This window comes from Conger conger, chromosome 2 (assembly GCF_963514075.1).
Source record: "Conger conger chromosome 2, fConCon1.1, whole genome shotgun sequence".
NCBI classification, from domain to species: Eukaryota; Metazoa; Chordata; class Actinopteri; order Anguilliformes; family Congridae; genus Conger; species Conger conger.
The window spans coordinates 74,792,055-74,812,466 of NC_083761.1; the positions used below are offsets into that span (position 1 = coordinate 74,792,055).

The 20,412-nt window shown below is 44.6% G+C and overlaps 1 protein-coding gene across 1 annotated transcript in view; it reads right to left on the reverse strand.

The window, feature by feature from the left end:
• Positions 1–20,412, reverse strand: part of LOC133113895 (voltage-dependent T-type calcium channel subunit alpha-1I-like) — a 136,860-nt gene that overhangs the window by 67,610 nt on the left and 48,838 nt on the right. Inside the window, exons 3-5 of the mRNA XM_061223026.1 lie at positions 19,735–19,868; positions 7,551–7,648; positions 1,380–1,539 (exon numbers count right to left, since the gene is read on the reverse strand). Coding sequence (XP_061079010.1) covers positions 1,380–1,539; positions 7,551–7,648; positions 19,735–19,868 — 392 coding nt within the window. The remainder of the gene's footprint in view (positions 1–1,379; positions 1,540–7,550; positions 7,649–19,734; positions 19,869–20,412) is intronic.

The following is a 20,412-nucleotide window of genomic DNA, read 5'->3' on the forward strand; positions in this document are numbered from 1 at the left end:
GGGCCGCAACCAGAGCTTCCTCCTCTACACTCTCACCGAACGAAGGCCTGTTCCAGATGGGTTCACATCCCACGTCTCAAACAAAGCACAGGAGGGAGAACGATTGCGTTAACCCTTCGTGTCTTCATCTCCATGGTGAGGCGTCACCAGGGAAACACACCACGGATACTGCCACAGAGAAATACACGCTTCTTCCGTAGAGTACCTCTGTATGCCAGCATTCCATGGTGGCATAGCCTGTACTGTTGTTGGCAAGGCAACTCTACAAAGTAGGTGCGCTGATATAGAAAAAGGCTGGGAAATGAGGGGGTTGGAAGAAACTTGGTGGAAAGCTGGAAATATACTGGGAGGCAGTACAGTATGTGCTTTTGATTATGCAGATTTGAAATGACACTTGTTTAACCCCTTAAGCTGTAAGATCAGAAATATTTGATTGGATGTTCAAATGCAGATGTAACACTTACTACTAGTAATTGAAAGCACTGGTGAGTCTGTGTCATAAAACAGGGAAAAATACCTGGACCAGTGGCAGTGCATTTCTTCAACCAATGCAAATGTAGGGGACCAGTCGGCCGAACAATTTCATTGGTCAAATCCACAACCTACAGTATTCGTATTGGCAGTGTTTTTGTCCTGAAATTCTGGAAAGAATCGTGCTCTCTCATTTAATTACCCTGCTCTCCACAATCGGCAGAAAAATAGCCAAATTCATCACCAGAGTGAGAGAGAGAAAGTACAAAAGCTCCAAACATGTTTAATACTGCCAGTTGTTCATTTATCACCTGTCTAGAGGAATAATAGTAACCTGTGGTTGAAATAACAGCTCTACATAGCAGTACATGGCAGGTGTGGTGTGTGGGTGAATGGCAGAGGGAATGGCAGGTGTGGTGTGTGGGTGAATGGCAGGTGTGGTGTGTGGGTGAATGGCAGGGGGAATGGCAGGTGTGGTGTGTGGGTGAATGGCAGGTGTGGTGTGTGGGTGAATGGCAGGTGTGGTGTGTGGGTGAATGGCAGGGGGAATGGCAGGTGTGGTGTGTGGGTGAATGGCAGGTGTGGTGTGCGGGTGAATGGCAGGTGTGGTGTGTGGGTGAATGGCAGGTGTGGTGTGCGGGTGAATGGCAGGTGTGGTGTGCGGGTGAATGGCAGGTGTGGTGTGTGGGTGAATGGCAGGTGTGGTGTGTGGGTGAATGGCAGGTGTGGTGTGTGGGTGAATGGCAGGTGTGGTGTGTGGGTGAATGGCAGGTGTGGTGTGCAGGTGAATGGCAGGTGTGGTGTGTGGGTGAATGGCAGGTGTGGTGTGCGGGTGAATGGCAGGTGTGGTGTGCGGGTGAATGGCAGGTTCCCAGCGGGACAGACAGACTGCAGCAGATGACACTCACAGAGTGAAGTTCTCCTCTGGGTAGCAGCGGTTCCGCAGGAGCCCCGCCCACAGCTGCACGCCGATGATGCCGAAGATGAAGAAGACGAAGAAGCAGAGGAGGAGCACGTTTCTCAGCATGGGCAGAGTGTCCAGGAGCAGGTTCACCAGGATCCGCATGCCTGTGTCACACACACACACACAACACACACACACACATACACACAACACACACACGCACACACACACATACACACACATACACACACATACACACACACACACGCACACATACACACACACACACACGCACACATACACACACACACATACACACACACATACACATACACACACATATGCACACACACACATACACACACATATGCACACACACAAACACAACACACATACACACACACACACACGCACACACATACACACACACACACATGAACACACACACACACACACACATGCACACACACCCACACACACACACACACACACACATACACACATACACACCCACACACACACACGCACAAACACACACATACACACATACACACCCATATGCATACACACAAACAGATGTGCATACATACACACACACACACACACACCACACATACACAGAAACAAACAGAAAACAATTTGTTTTCGATCAATAGAGATGATACAGTAAGGATAAAGACTTTAACTCACATGCTATATCACATATCGATCCGTGGTGTTCTGTGGTGATTTGTAGTGAAATTGAGGATCAAAAAGCTGAAACTGAAACTGCAAATGCGTGTGATTTTTAGCTTTTCAAATTCAAAAACAGAAAATATTTGTGTACCACACTGGAAACCTGTATCTGGAACCCTCTTCTGTAACACTCCACCTATGTATGCTTTGGAAAAAAAAAGTTTTGGTAGTCTTACTGAGAATGTAGCATGCTATGCCTAAGAAAAACCCCTCACTTAGACAAGGAATAAGGCCATGGCACCACCAGCTGCACATTAGCTCAGATCACTCAGCCTGAATAAAAAAAGAGAACTTCCACTGTGTTTGACTCACCACACACAAATGTACCTAGATATTGTCAATATGCAGAAGACGCATGACAAATGGACTATTTACAGCTGGGGATTATGGCCCAGGTAGAAAATAATAATCTCATAATGGCAGATAATGACAGTATTGAGTGAGTGGGGTTGTTGATGACGGTATCTGTAATGGAGGATGACGAAGCTAAGAGGCTGAAGGGTACTCATTTAGCCTGACACCCGGGCTCTGAGAGAGCCGCGCTGGTGGCTCATAGCACGGCTGTCCATCAGAAGAACTGCAGCTAGAGAACGCTTGCCTGAAGACAAACACTGTGAAATAACACTATGAAAGAACACTGCATAAGAACAATGACGGGCAACACTGAGAGAACACACTGCAGGAGAACAATATGTAAGAACACTGCAGGAGAACACTATGAAAGAACACTGCGTAAGAACAATGACGGGCAACACTGAGAGAACACACTGCAGGAGAACACTATGAAAGAACGCTGCAGAAAAACAATGACGGTCAACACTGGGAGAACACACTGAGGTAGAACACTATGAAAGAATAAGAGAGAACGCTGTCTGAGAACACTAAGCAAGAACACAAGGGACTACAATATACTCACTGGAAAAATATGCAGTAGGATGGTTTAGACTGGTTCATAAACATTTCAATATTAGGGCACAAATTAAACATTTAGTGCCTTTCAGGGACCCATCAAATACAAATACAAATACTAGCTTCAGCGCAAACTGAAGACGCACCTCTTCAAGCAGCACCTCTCCCTGTCCCTCCCTACCTCCCTGTGAACCTTAATTGTTGTCGTTCTGTGATGTACTTTTTTGTGTATCGGTATTTTTAGTTGGCTAGGCAAGCAGTGTTCCCACAGTCTGCTCTGTAGAACATCACAGGACACTGCAGCTCCATGGCATTGGCCGTCCATTACAGATGATGAAAAGCACAGAAATCCTAAATACCCTGTGAGATGCACAAAGCTAGGCTCATCCAGGCTGGCAGCTCTAGTCACACAGATAAGCCCATTACATCTGCTGGCCGGAGAAGCTTAAAGTTGCGCCCCTGGTCAAAAAGCGCTGCGTTTGAGCATAGACTGTGCGGGCACCCCGGGGTGGTGCTGTGGCGCTCTACTCGATGAGATAACCCTGAATAGACGCTGAAAAAGCTCTCTTATACCTGCACTAAGGAAGCAACCGAACCCACCTGTGAAGCCATTCGTCCCAAACGTTATGGTGCCCTGAAATGGCTGCAATTTCTACACGGTGAAACCAAAATGTATACCAATATACTTTAATAAAAGCCAAAAACCTGCACTACGTGTGAATGATTATTTTATTCCAAATATAAAATTGTTGTCCCAAAACTACATGACTGGATGAATTATCAGGCTTACAGAAGGCAGATGGCCATGCCTTGGAGGTATTCAGAGTTACACCAGTCAGCCTCTGAAAGTTTAGCCTCATTCTCTGAATAATCCATCAAAAACCAGAAACATCTTTGCTAATCCAGGATCATTGTATACCCTTGCCATACATACTTCAGTGTGGAAGCTACAGAAAAGCGTCAAAGCTGAAATTCCACCTCTCTAAAAATCTCCATTCTGTAACATGGATAAGAGTGCACCTGGGCCACATTGATGCTACTATTCAACAATGACCTGAGATACTGAAAGTGTCACAGATTATTGATGTTCTTAATGAAAACAGCACACAAGTTGCTATGTTAACAACGAATAAGAACATTCATATTTACAGCAGAATGTGAGCATTTGGCTAAAGGGGTTTCATAGTCCAGAATGTATTGATGGCCTAATATCAGTAAAATATCAGACACAAGGCAGGAATGAAAGGCTTTCAACGTTAAATTATTTATTTAAATGACCATTAGAGCAGATTTGTTAACATCATTGATTATATTCTTAAATATGTAAGATTATGTTCTGTGTTTGCATGGATTTGTCTTATATTCTAGACTGTAGGTTCTTTGTACAATATGTCCTGCCAATAAAGCATAAATTAACAAAAAGAAAAAGAGAGAGAGAGAAAAAAGCATTGCTTGTCAAGCAGATGATCACTTATGCCATCTGTTTCTCCTGTAACATTCGAAAATACCACGTTTGGCCACTAATTAATATCATCTTATTTTGTACCCGAACCCTGTGTGATTTTCAGAGCTCAAAGGATGATTGGTTGAGCGCTGCATACATAATCTGAAACCCTAAATGCCTGAACGCTGAGTCACCCACATGAGATGTGAAGGCAGGTCAACACGTGGAAAAGAGCTCTGTGCACACAGAGATATCAAATATTTATTCCAGAAAGACGGGAGGGAATGGCTTTCTCTGTGAAGCTGATCCGTCTCTGCGGAGACCTGAAACACTGCTTACAGAAAGAAAGGGTTTCTTACAGAGAGGAAGAGCATCTTACAGAGAGAAAGAAGAGAGGGCGAGAGAGAGGGAGAGAGAAAGGGAGAAATTTTTTTGTGGAATATGGAGGGGAAGACTGAATTCATCAAAAGGGATGTTTCATTTGCAGAAGAGGGCAAGAAAGAGAGCGATGGTGGGAATTGGTGGAAAAGCAAGAAAAGCAACCAGGAAGCCCATGGCTCAAAAGACTTTCACTCTCCCTCTCTCCTTCTCTCTCCCTCTCTCTATCTTCCCCTCACAATCTCTCTGCGTCTCTCTCACACACACTCTTCTTCATCCAGCTCCAGCTAACAGCTGTATCTTAATAGATCTCTATAAATCCAGTGCTCTATCTGTCCATCAGAAGGTGTCTGCTTAGCTACTTGAGTACAGAAAAGTCAATAAATCTCCACCTCTTCTTTCCTCATAAGCAGGTACAGATACACCTGAGCTAAGGTTCCCATCCCAGGGTAGACCACACATGCACATCTGACCGCCTTCATGCACTGAAAGGCTAATCTACTATAGACTCTCATCTGTGTTTATGCACAGACCAGCTAATTCACAACAACAGCCCTCTATTTAATGTAAGTAGCACGTTAGCTTACATCTTTATTGTTCCACATATAAATTATTCATGCGCATGCCATACACTGAGTGATAGACTGACAGGGAGTTAGACACAAAGGAAGAGAGATAAACCACCACATTGAAAGACAATGATGGTAATTTACAGCTGGGTGCACAATCAGGGGGGGAGGGCTGCCAGTGCCGCAGTGCTACAGCACATCCCTGCATTTACAGTACATTACACACAGTGCACTGGACATTGCCATATGTATTCCACATGCGTTTCTGTGTAAGCATTAAAGACAGAAGTATGTTGAGCTGACTCCCCGGCGTTAAGCGCTAAGGGCGGTGGTGGGAGAGAGCATCATCGCAGGCCTTCCTGGGTTAATCTCCCAGCCCTGATCACGCCGTTCTGCCTTAGGCCGTCCGCCCGTCCTTCTGTAACCACGCTCGTAGGCTCAACGAGAAGCCTGGGGCAACGGGACCACCCCGAGGGGGAGGTCAGCCGTGCCCATTCAAGTGCACCTGCGGCAGGGCCGCGAAATTACCCGTTAGCGCGGGGACGCTGACGCCGTAGCCGTCAGCGTGAATATTTCATGAAGCGCGGGAGGAGCCCTGGGGAGGCGTGGAGGGGGAGGGCCCGTCAGCGAACGTCTAATAAAGGACAGTCTACCGCCAGCACGCCAGGAAAATGATTTCCCACCAAATTACAGTGGAGATTAATTTAAATTCTATGAAGGAACCCTTCCAAGCCCTTGTAAATTAATTAAAAAGCCCAGTACAACAACTGAATGGCTTAGGCAGTTTAATTGAATTCTGATGTGGGTGACGTGTAACAGTTCTTCATAAAGCAGTTGTTGAGTTACTTCTGCATACCAATGCAGACGCGGCCATGCCGTCGGCGTTAATGAAACCATCAATCCAAAACATGTGCCACTGAAACTGCAAACACAAATAAAGCCCTAAGCATGTTTAAGATCTTTGTGCATTTGCGGTATATCACCTATTATCACCCGCTGCCAGTTTATGCGTCCCGCCATTTCATGGGACAGAACATCTCAAGCCATTACATTAACGGCTTCAAAAGACAAAACAATCTCATAATATATTTGATTTATTTAATATTTTGAAGAGACATCATATATCTAACAGAGCTTTTTTGAAAGTTAATTCACTATCTATAATTACATTTTGAATTAATTGGTCAGTTTTAGAAGTCAACATTGCATAGTGCTGAATAGGTGATAATATAGATTTACTGTAAGGATAATTATTGGAATAACACTGTTTATGCAATAGGTTCAGCTGGGCACTCGTTATTCCGAGGGAAAAAGGCCATGCATTAGATTATGTTGTGAATGGGTTCTTCTTGCAAAAAAGATCCAAGGTCAGATTCCAATTAAGAAAAGTGAGTTGCCTGCAAATCCAGGTCTCATCTAAAATGTTCATAAACATCAACGCATCCATCCATGTTATAACCTGCTTATACTGCGTTAGGGTCACAGGGGCATGGAGCCTATCCCATCATACATTTGGGAAAAGGCAGAAATACACCCTGGGCAGGTGACCAATCCACTGACTGCACAACATCCTCTCTCACACTTAAGACTCCAAGGTATGAATGAGTCCAGTTAACCTAATCTGCATGTCTTTGGACTGTGGGAGGAAACTGGAGTAGCTATAGGAAATTCACACAGACCTGTGGAGAACATGCAAACTCCACACAGCTCCACACAGCTGGTTGTCAGCTGGGGTTCCAACCTTGTACACTCTTGGAGATGACAGCATTACTCACTGCTCAGAAAAATGATATTTTTTTCCCATTAACTTTCCTTATGCCAAAGAAAAGACTTGGCTCTCCATTAATTAAAGAAAGGCAAACACAGAACACATTGTCCATGTGTAGACATGAAATGCGCACATGTAACAAAATGACAAATTAAACAGATACACAAATAAGCAAATGAGTCAAATCTGGCGGCCAATATTTGGCAGCCTGGATTCAAGCAAACGACTCAAATCTGGCACCCTGGACTGAATCCAGACTTGTCACACAAACCCCACAAGCACAGTTGAGCGAGTTAATTTAGAAAATAAAACCGCGCTGGTTGAACCCAAACCACTGCACGTGTTCATTCAGATCTGAAGAGCGGGACTCACTTGGCACCCTGTTGATAGCCTTCAGAGGTCGAAGGACCCTCACCGTCCTGATGGCTGACAGGTTGATGTTCTGTAGATCCAGCGAGTACTCCACCATCCTACACACAGATACACGGCGTTAAAAAAATGTCAGAAACAGTCATCATAAAAACAGTGATAAGGAGGAGCTGCCCACATGAGGCTACTGTTCAACATTCCAGTTCAACATGGGGGAAGATTTATTTGAGTTTGTGAACAAACTTCATGCGAAGGCCATTCCCCAACCTGCCTTTGCGCCGTATATAAGTTGAACTGCATGTACATTATGACCATCCACATATTCATATTGTTTCAAAAATTGAAGTAATGTGCAAATAATGTTCCTGCAATGTTCCATTGTTCCTGAAAATAAAGCCACATTCAGGAAACTGTTTTAGGAACTAAATAAATCGGCACCTGGGAAAGAAAGAAACTCTAAAATATGGTCCATTCATTTTCCTCCAATCTTATTCCACAAATTCAAACAGCATGAAAAGAAAAGTCATCATTTATCCCACCATCTGACTCAAAATACGTTTTTTTCCCTTCCTTTTAAAATCTCTCAGTTTGGCACTAATTTCAAACTGTGAGTTGTCCTTATAGGAATCATATCTCTTTTAATCGGCTTTAATCTCCTTCCATTTCCTGGAACTCCCCATTTGTAGTCACATAAAACACCCAGCGTGAAAAACTTCATATCCCAGCATGCAGACATCTCTCAGTAATGGTAATTGCACACACCTGTTTACTGCGCTGAATACTACTGCCTATTACATTTGATGAAGCAGCAGATTTCTGTGCCTGGAAATGGACGCTATGATGAAAACTTGGGATGAGGGTTAGAAATGCGTTCTTTTGTCAAAGGGAAAAATACTTTTCCTGTTTTCCCATGATTTTCACTTGACCTATTTTCAACTACAAAAAAGGTAAAGTCTGTTATGCTTGGAGTAATGTGTAGAGACTGCACACGGAGAAAGCAGAAAGAACAGAGAGAGAGAGACAGAGAGAGAGAGAGAGAGAGAGAGGCTTGGGGAATTTACTTGGCATTGGAAATAATTATTGGCGCAGGGAATAAACTGGGTCTAATATGGAAATGGCGTATAGCGGAGGCTCACCCTGCGCACACTGTGTACCACGCGCTGCCGAGCAGCTTTGCATTTATATATGACACCTGCGGCTGTCTGCCGCTCCGCAAGACGGAGAGTGCGGCACGCTGCCTGTATAGAGTGCATACAGATAACAGGGGTTAATGATCTCAGGCAAACTGCAGTGTGTGTGTGTGTGAGTGTGTGTGTGTGTGCACCTGTGTGTGTGTGTGTATGTGCGTGTGTGTATACACGTGTGTGGGCGTGCATGTGTGTGTATTTGTGTGTGTGTGTGTACACGTGTGTGAGCGTGCATGTGTGTGTGTGCGTGTGTGTGTGTGTACACGTGTGTGTGTGTGTGTGTGTGTGTGTGTGTGCGTGTGTGTGTACACGTGTGTGTGAGTGCGCGTGTGCACGTGTGTGTGTGTGTGTGTGTGTGTCTGTATGTCTGCATTCCAGATGAAAACATTTCAGATATTTCACACAGGCGCTGGAATCACAGGGTTGGGTAATTGAAAACCACGGTACTCTACACCAGCTGAGGCGGTCTCTCAGATGAAGATTCGCACAACAGACACATTGACTCAGTTAGCTATGGGACTTCAAAATGGATGCTGGGAAAATGTGCCTAAGCTCTGACAGTGTTGGCAACCACTTACAATGTTTGCAATGATATTGCTCAGCGTTACTGTGCTGAATAATAATGTTTTTTTCTGTCTGTCTTTAAACAACCCCAAACTACACGTTTCCAGGAATGGTGTAAACAGGTCTAGATAATGCTAAGACTTTCTCTCCACAGGAAAACACTTTTGCAATGGCTTTGTGAATTGACAAAATCACAAGGACAGTTTTTGCGACTTCACACAACTTTAAAAAAATTAACTGAAATTACAGCAATTCAGTGTAGACTTTAAGATAGAGTAGAGCAATATTAGTAATTAAATCCTTCATATTAATTTGAAAAGACTTTCTTTCCTGGAAGGACAACTCAAACCCTTTTGCTGTGACCAACACTGGAATCGAGGTGGGTAGACAATTGAGTTGTGACTGGTCCTACCGGGTTAAATAAATGTTCAAATAAATAAACGGAGGATGGCTGTAAATAGCATTGAAAAGGTTATTATCTTATGCTCAAGGATTTAATTACACTATAAAAGGAGGTGCATTCTGATATAGATCACCTTTTCCATCTTAAAGTCTACACTGAATTGCTATAATTTCAGAAATACCCAGCTACCCAAATAATGTCTTCCAGAAGTTTTTTTTGTCCCCCAAGTTGTATAAAGTTGGGTAGAGCCAATCAGCTATGTGGGGGTGATCAGGTGATCAGACACATTTTCCATAACATGAGTCCACATGTGTTATTATTCAACAAAAAGGCACAAAGGCCCCTCCCCTGTACATATATGGTGAAGCAATATCACTTTGAAATAATTTGTGTTTTTCAGCAATGTTCCAATCCAATAGTAGGCTATGATATTATCATAAATGAGAGAAAGGGCAAAATGCAAAAACCCCATAAGACTACAATATGTGTTTGTATCTAGAGGACGGAGCTAGGTTATTTTTGGGTCTACGCTACTAAATTGAAATTGCAGTCCTACAGCGAAGGCGCACACCAAAAAACATTTCGGAAAGCAACCCCATCAGCGAGGTTATATAACTGGCTTCAGGTAGTGGCATGAGGAACCCTAAAGAGATGCTTTTAATCCCAGACTTTTCCAAGATGTTCATAAATATTTAAGAGGCTACACAGGGCAGCATTTTTAGGTTTTTGTGGATTCAACACAAGCCATGTCTCCCACCCCCTCTCTGTGTCAACAGACTTCAGCAACATACATTTCACTTAACATCTCAAATCCTGAGAAGCCTTGAAAACATACTTACATACTGTACCTACATACACCAATGACTAGGGCACATGGGTAGCACTGATACCTTGGTGAGCTAAGCAGTCAAATTCAAACTGCGATGTTGCATGAAAGCATACTGTGAATGTAAAAGGAACTGCAAATCAGTGAAACATTACTGATACTTAGTCAAATGGCTGCAGTACTACATCTACTCTCAAATGCACAAATCTGATTAGCCTCACAAATACGGTTGGAAAGGTACAATTTTTTGTGGGGAATATACAATCTTCTGTTTTTGTAATCTCAGATATTTGGAATGTCTAAGATAAATTTCTCCTGTAGATGACATATGCATATTGTATCTTGTATATCCTTTTTATTTTTTAGATAGTATACCAAATAAACACATGTACCATGAACACAACACTGAAACTTACTGTATAAAGGTAATTTAACCTTCCATGCAAACGCACACACACACGCACGCACACACGCACGCACACACATGCACACACGCACGCACATGCACACACGCACACACACACACACACACACGCACACGCACACACACGTAAACATTAAAAATCAAACATTTTTCTGAGAAGAAACTGCCTCCCATGACCACGGCAACAGCATGGTATGAACAGTACAAAGCACATGCAAATGCACTGACATTCCAGTTGTACTAGAAGAGAGAGTACTGTCCCTCACTGCCTTACATACTGGCAACCAGGGCTGCCAGACTGGAGGATTTTACCCCAAATTTTGGGGGGTTTAAAAACCCATGGGGAGGTCAGTGCTAAATGGGAGATTTTGAAAGGTAGTGCAGGGGAAGAAGTGCTGAAAAATCAGCTGGAAATAGGGGATAGTAAGGACCACTTGGGAGGCACTGTACAGATAAAATCACGGCCATCTGGCAGTGCCACCAGTGATGCTCCCTCTCTTTATTTCTTCATGCATGTTGTATATGTGAGTGGGGCATGAGGTCCCACGGGTGCCGGGCGCAGATGTGCGCACAGATGTGCGGGTCAGCCTGACCGGTGTGAGGGTTCGGACCGAGCGCTGAGACAGCTGGACCAGGAGGTTTGTTTTTCGTTCCGTATTCATCAGAGAGAGGCACGGCGCTGAACCTGCTCATGAATCTTTCAGAGGAGCACTAAAGTTCCGCATGAGCCGTCCCATAAGATCGAGCCGCGATGGCGTCTCCCGGCAGCTGCGAAGCCAAGTCAGCGGCGTCACGTGACCGCGATGCCCTGGCAACCGGTGTGAGCGCGGCTTCTCTGTGACACGAACCTGCCCGCTGAGGACGCGAGCGAACGCCATGCGCGCTAACAGCATCGGCGCTAACAGCATCGGCGCTAGTCCTGCAATCGCAATACACCGCGCCTTCAAATTTCCAGTTTTCCCTTCAGAGGAAATGGTGCAAGGTGGGGAAAAATGTGCTATGCGAGCTAGAATACCAACCCAAATTACCATGGAGGCACAGCCGCACATTTAAACATCGTCTCTCCCGCTTCCCTAATTGAATTAAAAATAACGGTGCAGGAAAGCGGGAGCGTGGAGCCAGCTTTCGCCACGTCTCTCCTTCAAACCATCGACAGATGTTTCAGACCGTATCAACCAGCGCCAGTGTTTGTTGTAATAATTAGCTACCTGCCTCACAGGCGCTGGTTTTAATTGTTGGCTTCTTTTGGCAGCTTCTCCTGCGCGTCTCTCTGATGTAGGTGAGGTCTCTGTGGAAGGCAGGGAAAATGCCAGAAGACAGCGCTCACTGACATTCAGAATGCATTCTGACAGGATGAGTGAGTGTGGGTTTATGAGTGTGTGTGTGCATGTGTGCGTGCGTGTGTGAGAGAGAGAGAGAATACAGTGGTGTGAAAAAGTGTTAGCCCCCTTCCTGATTTCTTATTTTTTTGCATGTTTGTCATACTTAAATGTTTCAGATCATCGTCAAAGACAAGTAAAAACAAAATGCAGTTTTTAAATGAAGGTTTTTATTATTTAGGGAGAAAAAAAATCCAAACCTACATGGCCCTGTGTGAAAAAGTGATTGCCCGCTAAACCTAATAACTGGTTGGGCCACCCTTAGCAGCAACAACTGCAATCAAGCGTTTGCGATAACTTGCAATGAGTCTCTTACAGTGCTGTGGAGGAATTTTGGCCCACTCATCTTTGCAGAATTGTTGTAATTCAGCCACATTGGAGGGTTTTCGAGCATGAACCACCTTTTTAAGGTCATGCCACAGCATCTCAATAGGATTCAGGTCAGAACTTTGACTAGGCCACTCCAAAGTCTTCATTTTGTTTTTCTTCAGCCATTCAGAGGTGGACTTGCTGGTGTGTTTTGGATCATTGTCATCATTGGATCATGGCTTTATAACCTTTTCCAGACTGCTAGATCTCAATTACTTTCTTTCTCATTTGTTCCTGAATTTCTTTACATCTCGGCATGATGTCTAGCTTTTGAGGATCATTTGGACTACTTCACTTTGTCAGGCAGGTCCTATTTAAGTGATTTCTTGATTGAGAACAGGTGTGGCAGTAATCAGGCCTGGGTGTGGCTAGAGAAATTGAACTCAGGTTTGATAAACCGCAATTAAGTTATGTTTTAACAGGGGGGGGGCAATCACTTTTTCACACAGGGCCATGTAGGTACTTTTTCTCCCTTAATAATAAAAACCTTCATTTAAAAACTGCATTTTGTGTTTACTTGTGTTGTCTTTGAATAATATTTGAATTTGTTTGATGATCTGAAACATTTCTTCATTTCCATCATTATGTGACAAACATGCAAAAAAATAAGAAATCAGGAAGGGGGGCAAACACTTTTCCACACCACTGTATGTGTGCACGTGTGTAACTGTGGTTGTGTGGGTACCTCTCATTCTCTGGGAGGAGTGAATCCAGAGCAGTGATAGCTGGGAGAGAAGAATGGCAGCTCTACAGACGGAGGGGTGAGCTGGGCCTGCAGTCAGGGCTGTCTCCCCTCCATTCCCCCTCACACGAGGACAGGCGGGGGGATTAAATGCAGAGCACACACACTCAAAGCCCCGTATCCACACACAAGCCCCACGCGTGACGACAGGCGGACGGGGAAGGTGTGTGAGACGTCATTAGTATTCTCTGCATTCACGACTAACAGGAAGCTGTAGATTAAACCACATGCAGAGAGGGACCAGCCCAATCCCACACAGATGTGCAACCCCCCCATTCCCCTGTCTCCCACGTCACCATTTCCCAACACAAAGAGGATGAGAGCGTATGGAAACCAAAAATCAACAGCCGGAACCCCCGCCTGTTTCCACATGAGCACATTTCCACTGAACCACCAGGAGCACCTGGAGACAGTTGGAAATATTTGCACAGCAAACTTTCAAGACTAACATTTGGTGATATTGTGGCTGAGTGGTCAATTTGAGACGATTCAGAAGAAACAGAGCGAGATGATTGACGATTTAGCCCAAAGTATTCACCATCTACAGTCCCTGGAAAGGTCTGAGGCACAGACTCAGACAGAATCTGGGTCAGTGACTAACACAGGGGGGTGAGGGCATGTGTGTCAGGCCCTGGAGATGATGGAGAAGCTTGTGATACAGCGAACCAGGAGCCCAACCCGAGATAACTGCCATCCATCATCATGGCTGTCACTGCCAGCCCGAGAGCTTAATCTGGAGAGACTAATCACAACCAATCTGAAGCCAGGGCCACCTCTGGAGGACAGTATGTGACACTCCATTAGGGGCTTTCAGAGGGACTATAAAGCCCTGGTAGAAAGCCCCCAGAGCATGGAATACCTGTCAAATCAAACAACCAGCAGCATATGAGAGAGAACACACACACAGTCAGAGACTCACCTGAACTACACACAACCGACGGACTCATCAGATACACCTGTACTACACACAAACCTACAGACTCATCAGATACACCTGAGCTACACACAACCTACATACTCATCAGATACACCTGTACTACACACAACCTACAGACTCATCAGATACACCTGTACTACACACAACCCACAGACTCATCAGATACACCTGCACTACACACCAACCCACAGACTCATCAGATACACCTGTATTATACATCAACCTACAGAGTTATCAGATACACCTCTACTACACACAACCGACAGACTCATCAGATACACCTGCACTACACACAACCTACAGACTCATCAGATACACCTGTACTACACACAACCCACAGACTCATCAGATACACCTGCACTACACACCAACCCACAGACTCAACAGATACACCTGTACTGTACATCAACCTACAGAGTTATCAGATACACCTGTACTACACACAACCTACAGACTCATCACATACACCTGCACTACACACAACCTACAGACTCATTAGATACACCTGTACTACACACCAACCCACAGACTCATCAGATACACCTGTACTACACACAACCAACAGAGTTATCAGGTACACCTGTACTATACACCAACCAACAGACTCATCAGATACACCTGTACTACACACCAACTGACAGACCCATCAGATACACCTGTGCAACACAGCAACCTACAGACTCCTCAGATACACCTGACCTGTACTACACACAACCTACAGACTCATCAGATACACCTGCACTACACACCAATCTACAGACTCCTGAGCGTATCCTATAACCAAAATAATAATGCAGCCGTGAGTAAGAAACAAGGAAAGAAAATGGGGAGACATATGATGGGAGAGCGGAAAGAGGGAGAGAGACAAAGAGAGGAGATTTACTGTGGCACTTAAGAAACTCAGGAGGAAAGAGAAACATATATACGGTGGGAGTAATGCGAGAGACAGCAGAAAGGAAACAGAGAGATGATGAGGAGAGAGGGTTGAGCCTGCAATCGCCGCAGCGCTCCTCTCCCGCGGGACTCACTGACTGCTGTCATCTTTCTTTATGCAGGCAATTCCCCCTTTCCCCCTGGCCCAACACCAGCGCTGGAACAACCGCTGAGATGAACCACAGGGACAGCTGTAACATAGACTAAACCCTGCACTAGTGCTGGAAACACCACTGAGATAAACCACAGTGGCGGCTGTAATGTAGACTATACCCTGCAGACCAGCGCTGGAACAACCGCTGAGATAAACCACTGCGCCGTGTAATTTGCACTACCCGGCTAACACAAAACATTCTCACAATATGGCAATGTTATAACACTGTAACCAGTAACATTGCCAGAACATTTCACATTAGCTGGGTATGCCCTGCAGACTCATCACTGGAGTAACCGCTGAGATAAACCACAGTGTGGGGTGTAGTTTGCGGTATGCCTTGCAGACTCATCACTGGAGTAACCGCTGAGATAAACCACAGTGTGGGGTGTAGTTTGCGGTATGCCTTGCAGACTCATCACTGGAGTAACCGCTGAGATAAACCACAGTGTCGAGCATAATGCGTTCAGGCCATGGTGACAGACAGCAGGCCAGCCCCCTCGTCTAGCCTTCCATCTTCCCCCGAGGCAGCGGCCGCTGACCCCACCGTGGTGGCAGTCACTGTGTGATTTAGGAGGGCGCATTCTGCTCTCCTGCCACCAGGCACATTATTTCCATTAGTAATGTAATGACTCCACAGCAACAGGAAAGAGGGTTTGAGGCTTTTCACTCCCACGCCTGCCTAAAAAAACACACACCCATGCGTAGTATGCTGCTGCTATGAAGAAATCCATGAGGAGATGTGCTATGGATTCTCTTCTCTACACAAATAATGCCCGGTATACAGATATGTTTTCAACCCGAGGTCCAAAAATAATATGAAGAAGTTGCCTGGAGAATAAGAGCATTAAATAGAAAATGAAATAGTATTAATTTGTTGCATATAGTAAAAGACCCTGTTAATATTATCTGTCCTCCCTGTTGCTGCAGCACCTCCTCATGACTGTCTTTCTCTGTCCACACTGTTACTGCAGCACCTCCTCATCGCTGTCCTCCCTGTTACTGCAGCACCTCCTCATGACTGTCTTTCTCTGTCCACACTGTTACTGCAGCACCTCCTTGTGACTGTCCTCCCTGTTACTGCAGCACCTCCTCATGACTGCCCTCCCTGTTACTGCAGCACCTCCTCATGACTGTCTTTCTCTGTCCACACTGTTACTGCAGCACCTCCTGATGACTGTCCTCCCTGTTACTGCAGCACCTCCTGATGACTGTCCTCCCTGTTACTGCAGCACCTCCTCATGACTGTCCTCCCTGTTACTGCAGCACCTCCTCATGACTGTCCTCCCTGTTACTGCAGCACCTCCTCATGACTGTCCTCCCTGTTACTGCAGCACCTCCTCATGACTGTCCTCCCTGTTACTGCAGCACCTCCTCATGACTGTCCTCCCTGTTACTGCAGCACCTCCTCATGACTGTCTTTCTGTCCTCCCTGTTACTGCAGCACCTCCTCATGACTGTCTTTCTGTCCTCCCTGTTACTGCAGCACCTCCTGATGACTGGGCTAACTGCTGGGTCTGTCAGCTGGTCCATCACACCTGTTACTCTTTTGTTACCTGCACTGTGTCTGATTGGAGCAGCTCTGCTCAAGTCCCAGTCAAGCAAACACCACACAGTTGTTCAGTCATTTTATATCTGCCCTCACCACATGGACAAACACAATTAGCCTATGTTTTCCCCAAACCAGAATGCTGAAGCCACAGCCAAGATAAGACTATAAAAGTGTGTGTTTCTGTTCATTAACTCTGCTGAACAAAATCCATATTTATCTGAAGCACTATAGATTAGCTGACTGCTTGAGGTAGCACACACACTCACACACACACATACACATATACACATATACACACACAAAACAAAACCCCACACCACTCACATTGGTGCCCCTTTGAAATAATATTTAAAAATAAATGAGATAAATGAGAAAACTCGAGCATGCATAGCGCTTTCTCCGCTGCGATGCGGGCCACCGGGGGCAGTGAGGAGCCACAGGTTAAAGAGGGTGGAGGCAGGGGAACAGGACGGCCGACAGGAAGGGGGGGCGCATTTCGCTTGATTCCCACGACTGTCCCCCCGCTACCTCAGAAGCGCCCGAGGCCAGTTCACACCTTGCGACCGTGACCTTCCCAACATGACGGCCATTAAAGCAGCGGCTCTCGGGCTGTGTATTCACCCTCGCCCGTTAAACAACGCTACGCGTTGAGCTGACCATAACGTGCATTACTGTGTGTAAAAGTGTGCTTCTCAGAACTCCAGCCATGGCCAGACCCCAGGGCTGACTAGAGATAGCGGGAATGCGGATGCACTCATGCTGCTCGAAGCAGCAGCTGTTTTTCCTGGACACCACTGACAATTCCCAGGGAGCAGAACTGCAGTATTGCTCAGGTTTTACCTGGATATAGCCTGCCTACGTCTTAGCCAGCCAGAAAACTTTTGCTTTTCCAACAAATGTAGATCGTAGAATGCAGATGCAATTTTGCCAACTTTTCCCCACTAAAATGTTCACTGGGCAACTGCAATCCCTCATGTTCAAACCACACACAGATGTAACATACACTCAGTCTATATATTTTTTTACTTTATTAGGTAGACCTGTACACCAGCTTGTTAATGCTAATATATAATTAGCCAATCATGTGGCATGCAGACATGGTCAAGAGGTTCAGCTGTTTTTCAGACCAAACATCAGAATGGGAAAGAAATGTGATCTAAGTGACTTTAACCATGACATGATTGTTGGTACCAGATGGGGTGGTTTGAGTATCTCGGAAACTGCTGATCTTCTGGAATTTCTGGGATTTCTAGTTTATGGAGAAGAAAAAAGCATCCAGTGAGTGACAGCACTGTGAGTGAAGCACCTTGTTAATGAGAAGGGCCAGACTGGTTCAAACGGACAGGAAGGTGACAGTAACTTAAGTAACCATAAGTTATAACAGTGGTATGCAGAAGAGCGCATCACTGAACACACAACACGTTGAACCTGAAGTGAATGAGCCACAGCAGCAGAAGACCAGTAGTTACAAAAAAATAAGTCTAATAAATAGCTAATAAAGTTGCTGTTGAGTGTAAAGTGCCTTCTCATCATTATACTCTTCAGTACATTCATTTCTCTGCCAATATCCATGCCCATAAAGAAAGTATTTTATAAAGCATTGTCATAAAAATCTTTCATAAAACAGGATTTAAAGATCATTTGGAATCATGCAAGATGAATTTCACACCCAGGTAATGCAAAAAAAATTGGGTGACTCCAAATCTGTTGAATATATTCATGTTGAATGATACAATACAAATCACCAGCTTGTTTGCTTATGCTCTTATTGATTATAAATGGCCCTCTCTGCCTTCCAGGTGACATTGCACTTTTTTGTATTCCTGAGACTAACACCAATGTTCTCTTCTTAAGTCTCCGGTTAAAAGCATCTGCTGAGAGAATGTAATGTCAGGTTTTGTTGTACATGATGTGAATGCATAGGTGTCGACTTTGAAGGACAAAGATGAAGACTGTTCTTGTTTTAAGCTGGGAACAACAAATTATTTTGTTAACAGTTACAAAACAAAGGTGGAATTACTTGATCATAAAATAGATAAAATGTTCAGTAAAATTTGTAAAAGTAAAGAGTACTCTTGAACCAGCTTAACCCTTTGCAGAATAGGTTATTTTGGAATGTTTTTTTCTTCTTCAGGCTGTTACAGCAGCAGAATGTTCATATAGGAACTTTGTTGTGACCTTATTTGTGACCTTAAAGGCCCACATGCATCAGCTTTCTCTTCCTGGTTTTAGCGTCTGAAGCACCCACAACATATTCACCAAGAGCCTGTAACCCTCCCCCCCAGAGCCCAGTGGTCAGCTCTCTGTGTTAACATTTAGCAACGCCATCCGATAATTACGCAAAATCATATGTCATGTCACATGGGAAATTGTTTTTTACGAATAGCTCTGAAAAATAGCACTTTGACTCCAAGATGTCCATGCTCCCACCAAAATGTAATTCTTCTTCTTGAGTCAGTATGGAACACAAAGTGAAAGCTCCAAGCTCCAACACGAAAAGCTCAAAAACATGAACATGGTGCGTGTTAACGGTTAACGGAGCGACGTCACGGAGAAGCACTGCGGCAGCCGACAGCAGACGACCACCGCAAAACCCAGCAGTCATATCTTTCATTTCATATCTCCACACTGAGTTTGAACATCAGGAGACCTGACCTCTTATTTTTTATTGTTTATTTTTTTATAACGTGACGACCCTCGGGTCATCCGGTCCTTACCCTGCCATGACAATGAAGAAGTCCAGCCGGTTCCAGGTGTCTCCCATGTAGCAACGCTGGCCGAAGATGCCCAAAGCTAACATCTTCACCACCATCTCCAGGGCAAAGAAGATGTATATGAAAGCATCGAATGCCTGACGAGACAGAGGCAGTAAAATTAATACAGCATGCTGTGCAGGTACTTCACACGGCAGAAAGAAACATTCCCAATGTTTGCTTCTGCTGATGTGACTGGAGTGTGGGCCTAAACTTTCATCTGTTTGGGCTATAGGGCTTTGACTGCCTCAGAATACTGATGACACAGGATTCTCATGCCGTAGCTTTGAGCATACATTAAATGCCATACATCATTCAAACAGTTCTTTTTATTTCTGTTAGAATTATACAAATCAGATTTCAAAACAGATATTATAAACAAATATCTCTCTCTCTCTTTCTGTTTCTCTTCCTCTCTCTCTATACATTATTTTATAAATATAATTCAATTTAATATAATTGGACAAACTGGACATACAATCAAAATCTTGAACTTGCATCAACCAACAAATCTATAAACAGGCAGCAAATTACTGATAGCCAATAGTTCATCAACTTCTCATTTCACTGTCAAAGCTTTCAATCGCCTGTTCATTATGATCAGCCCAGTTTTTAATGAGCAATTAGGAGGCACATCAGGCT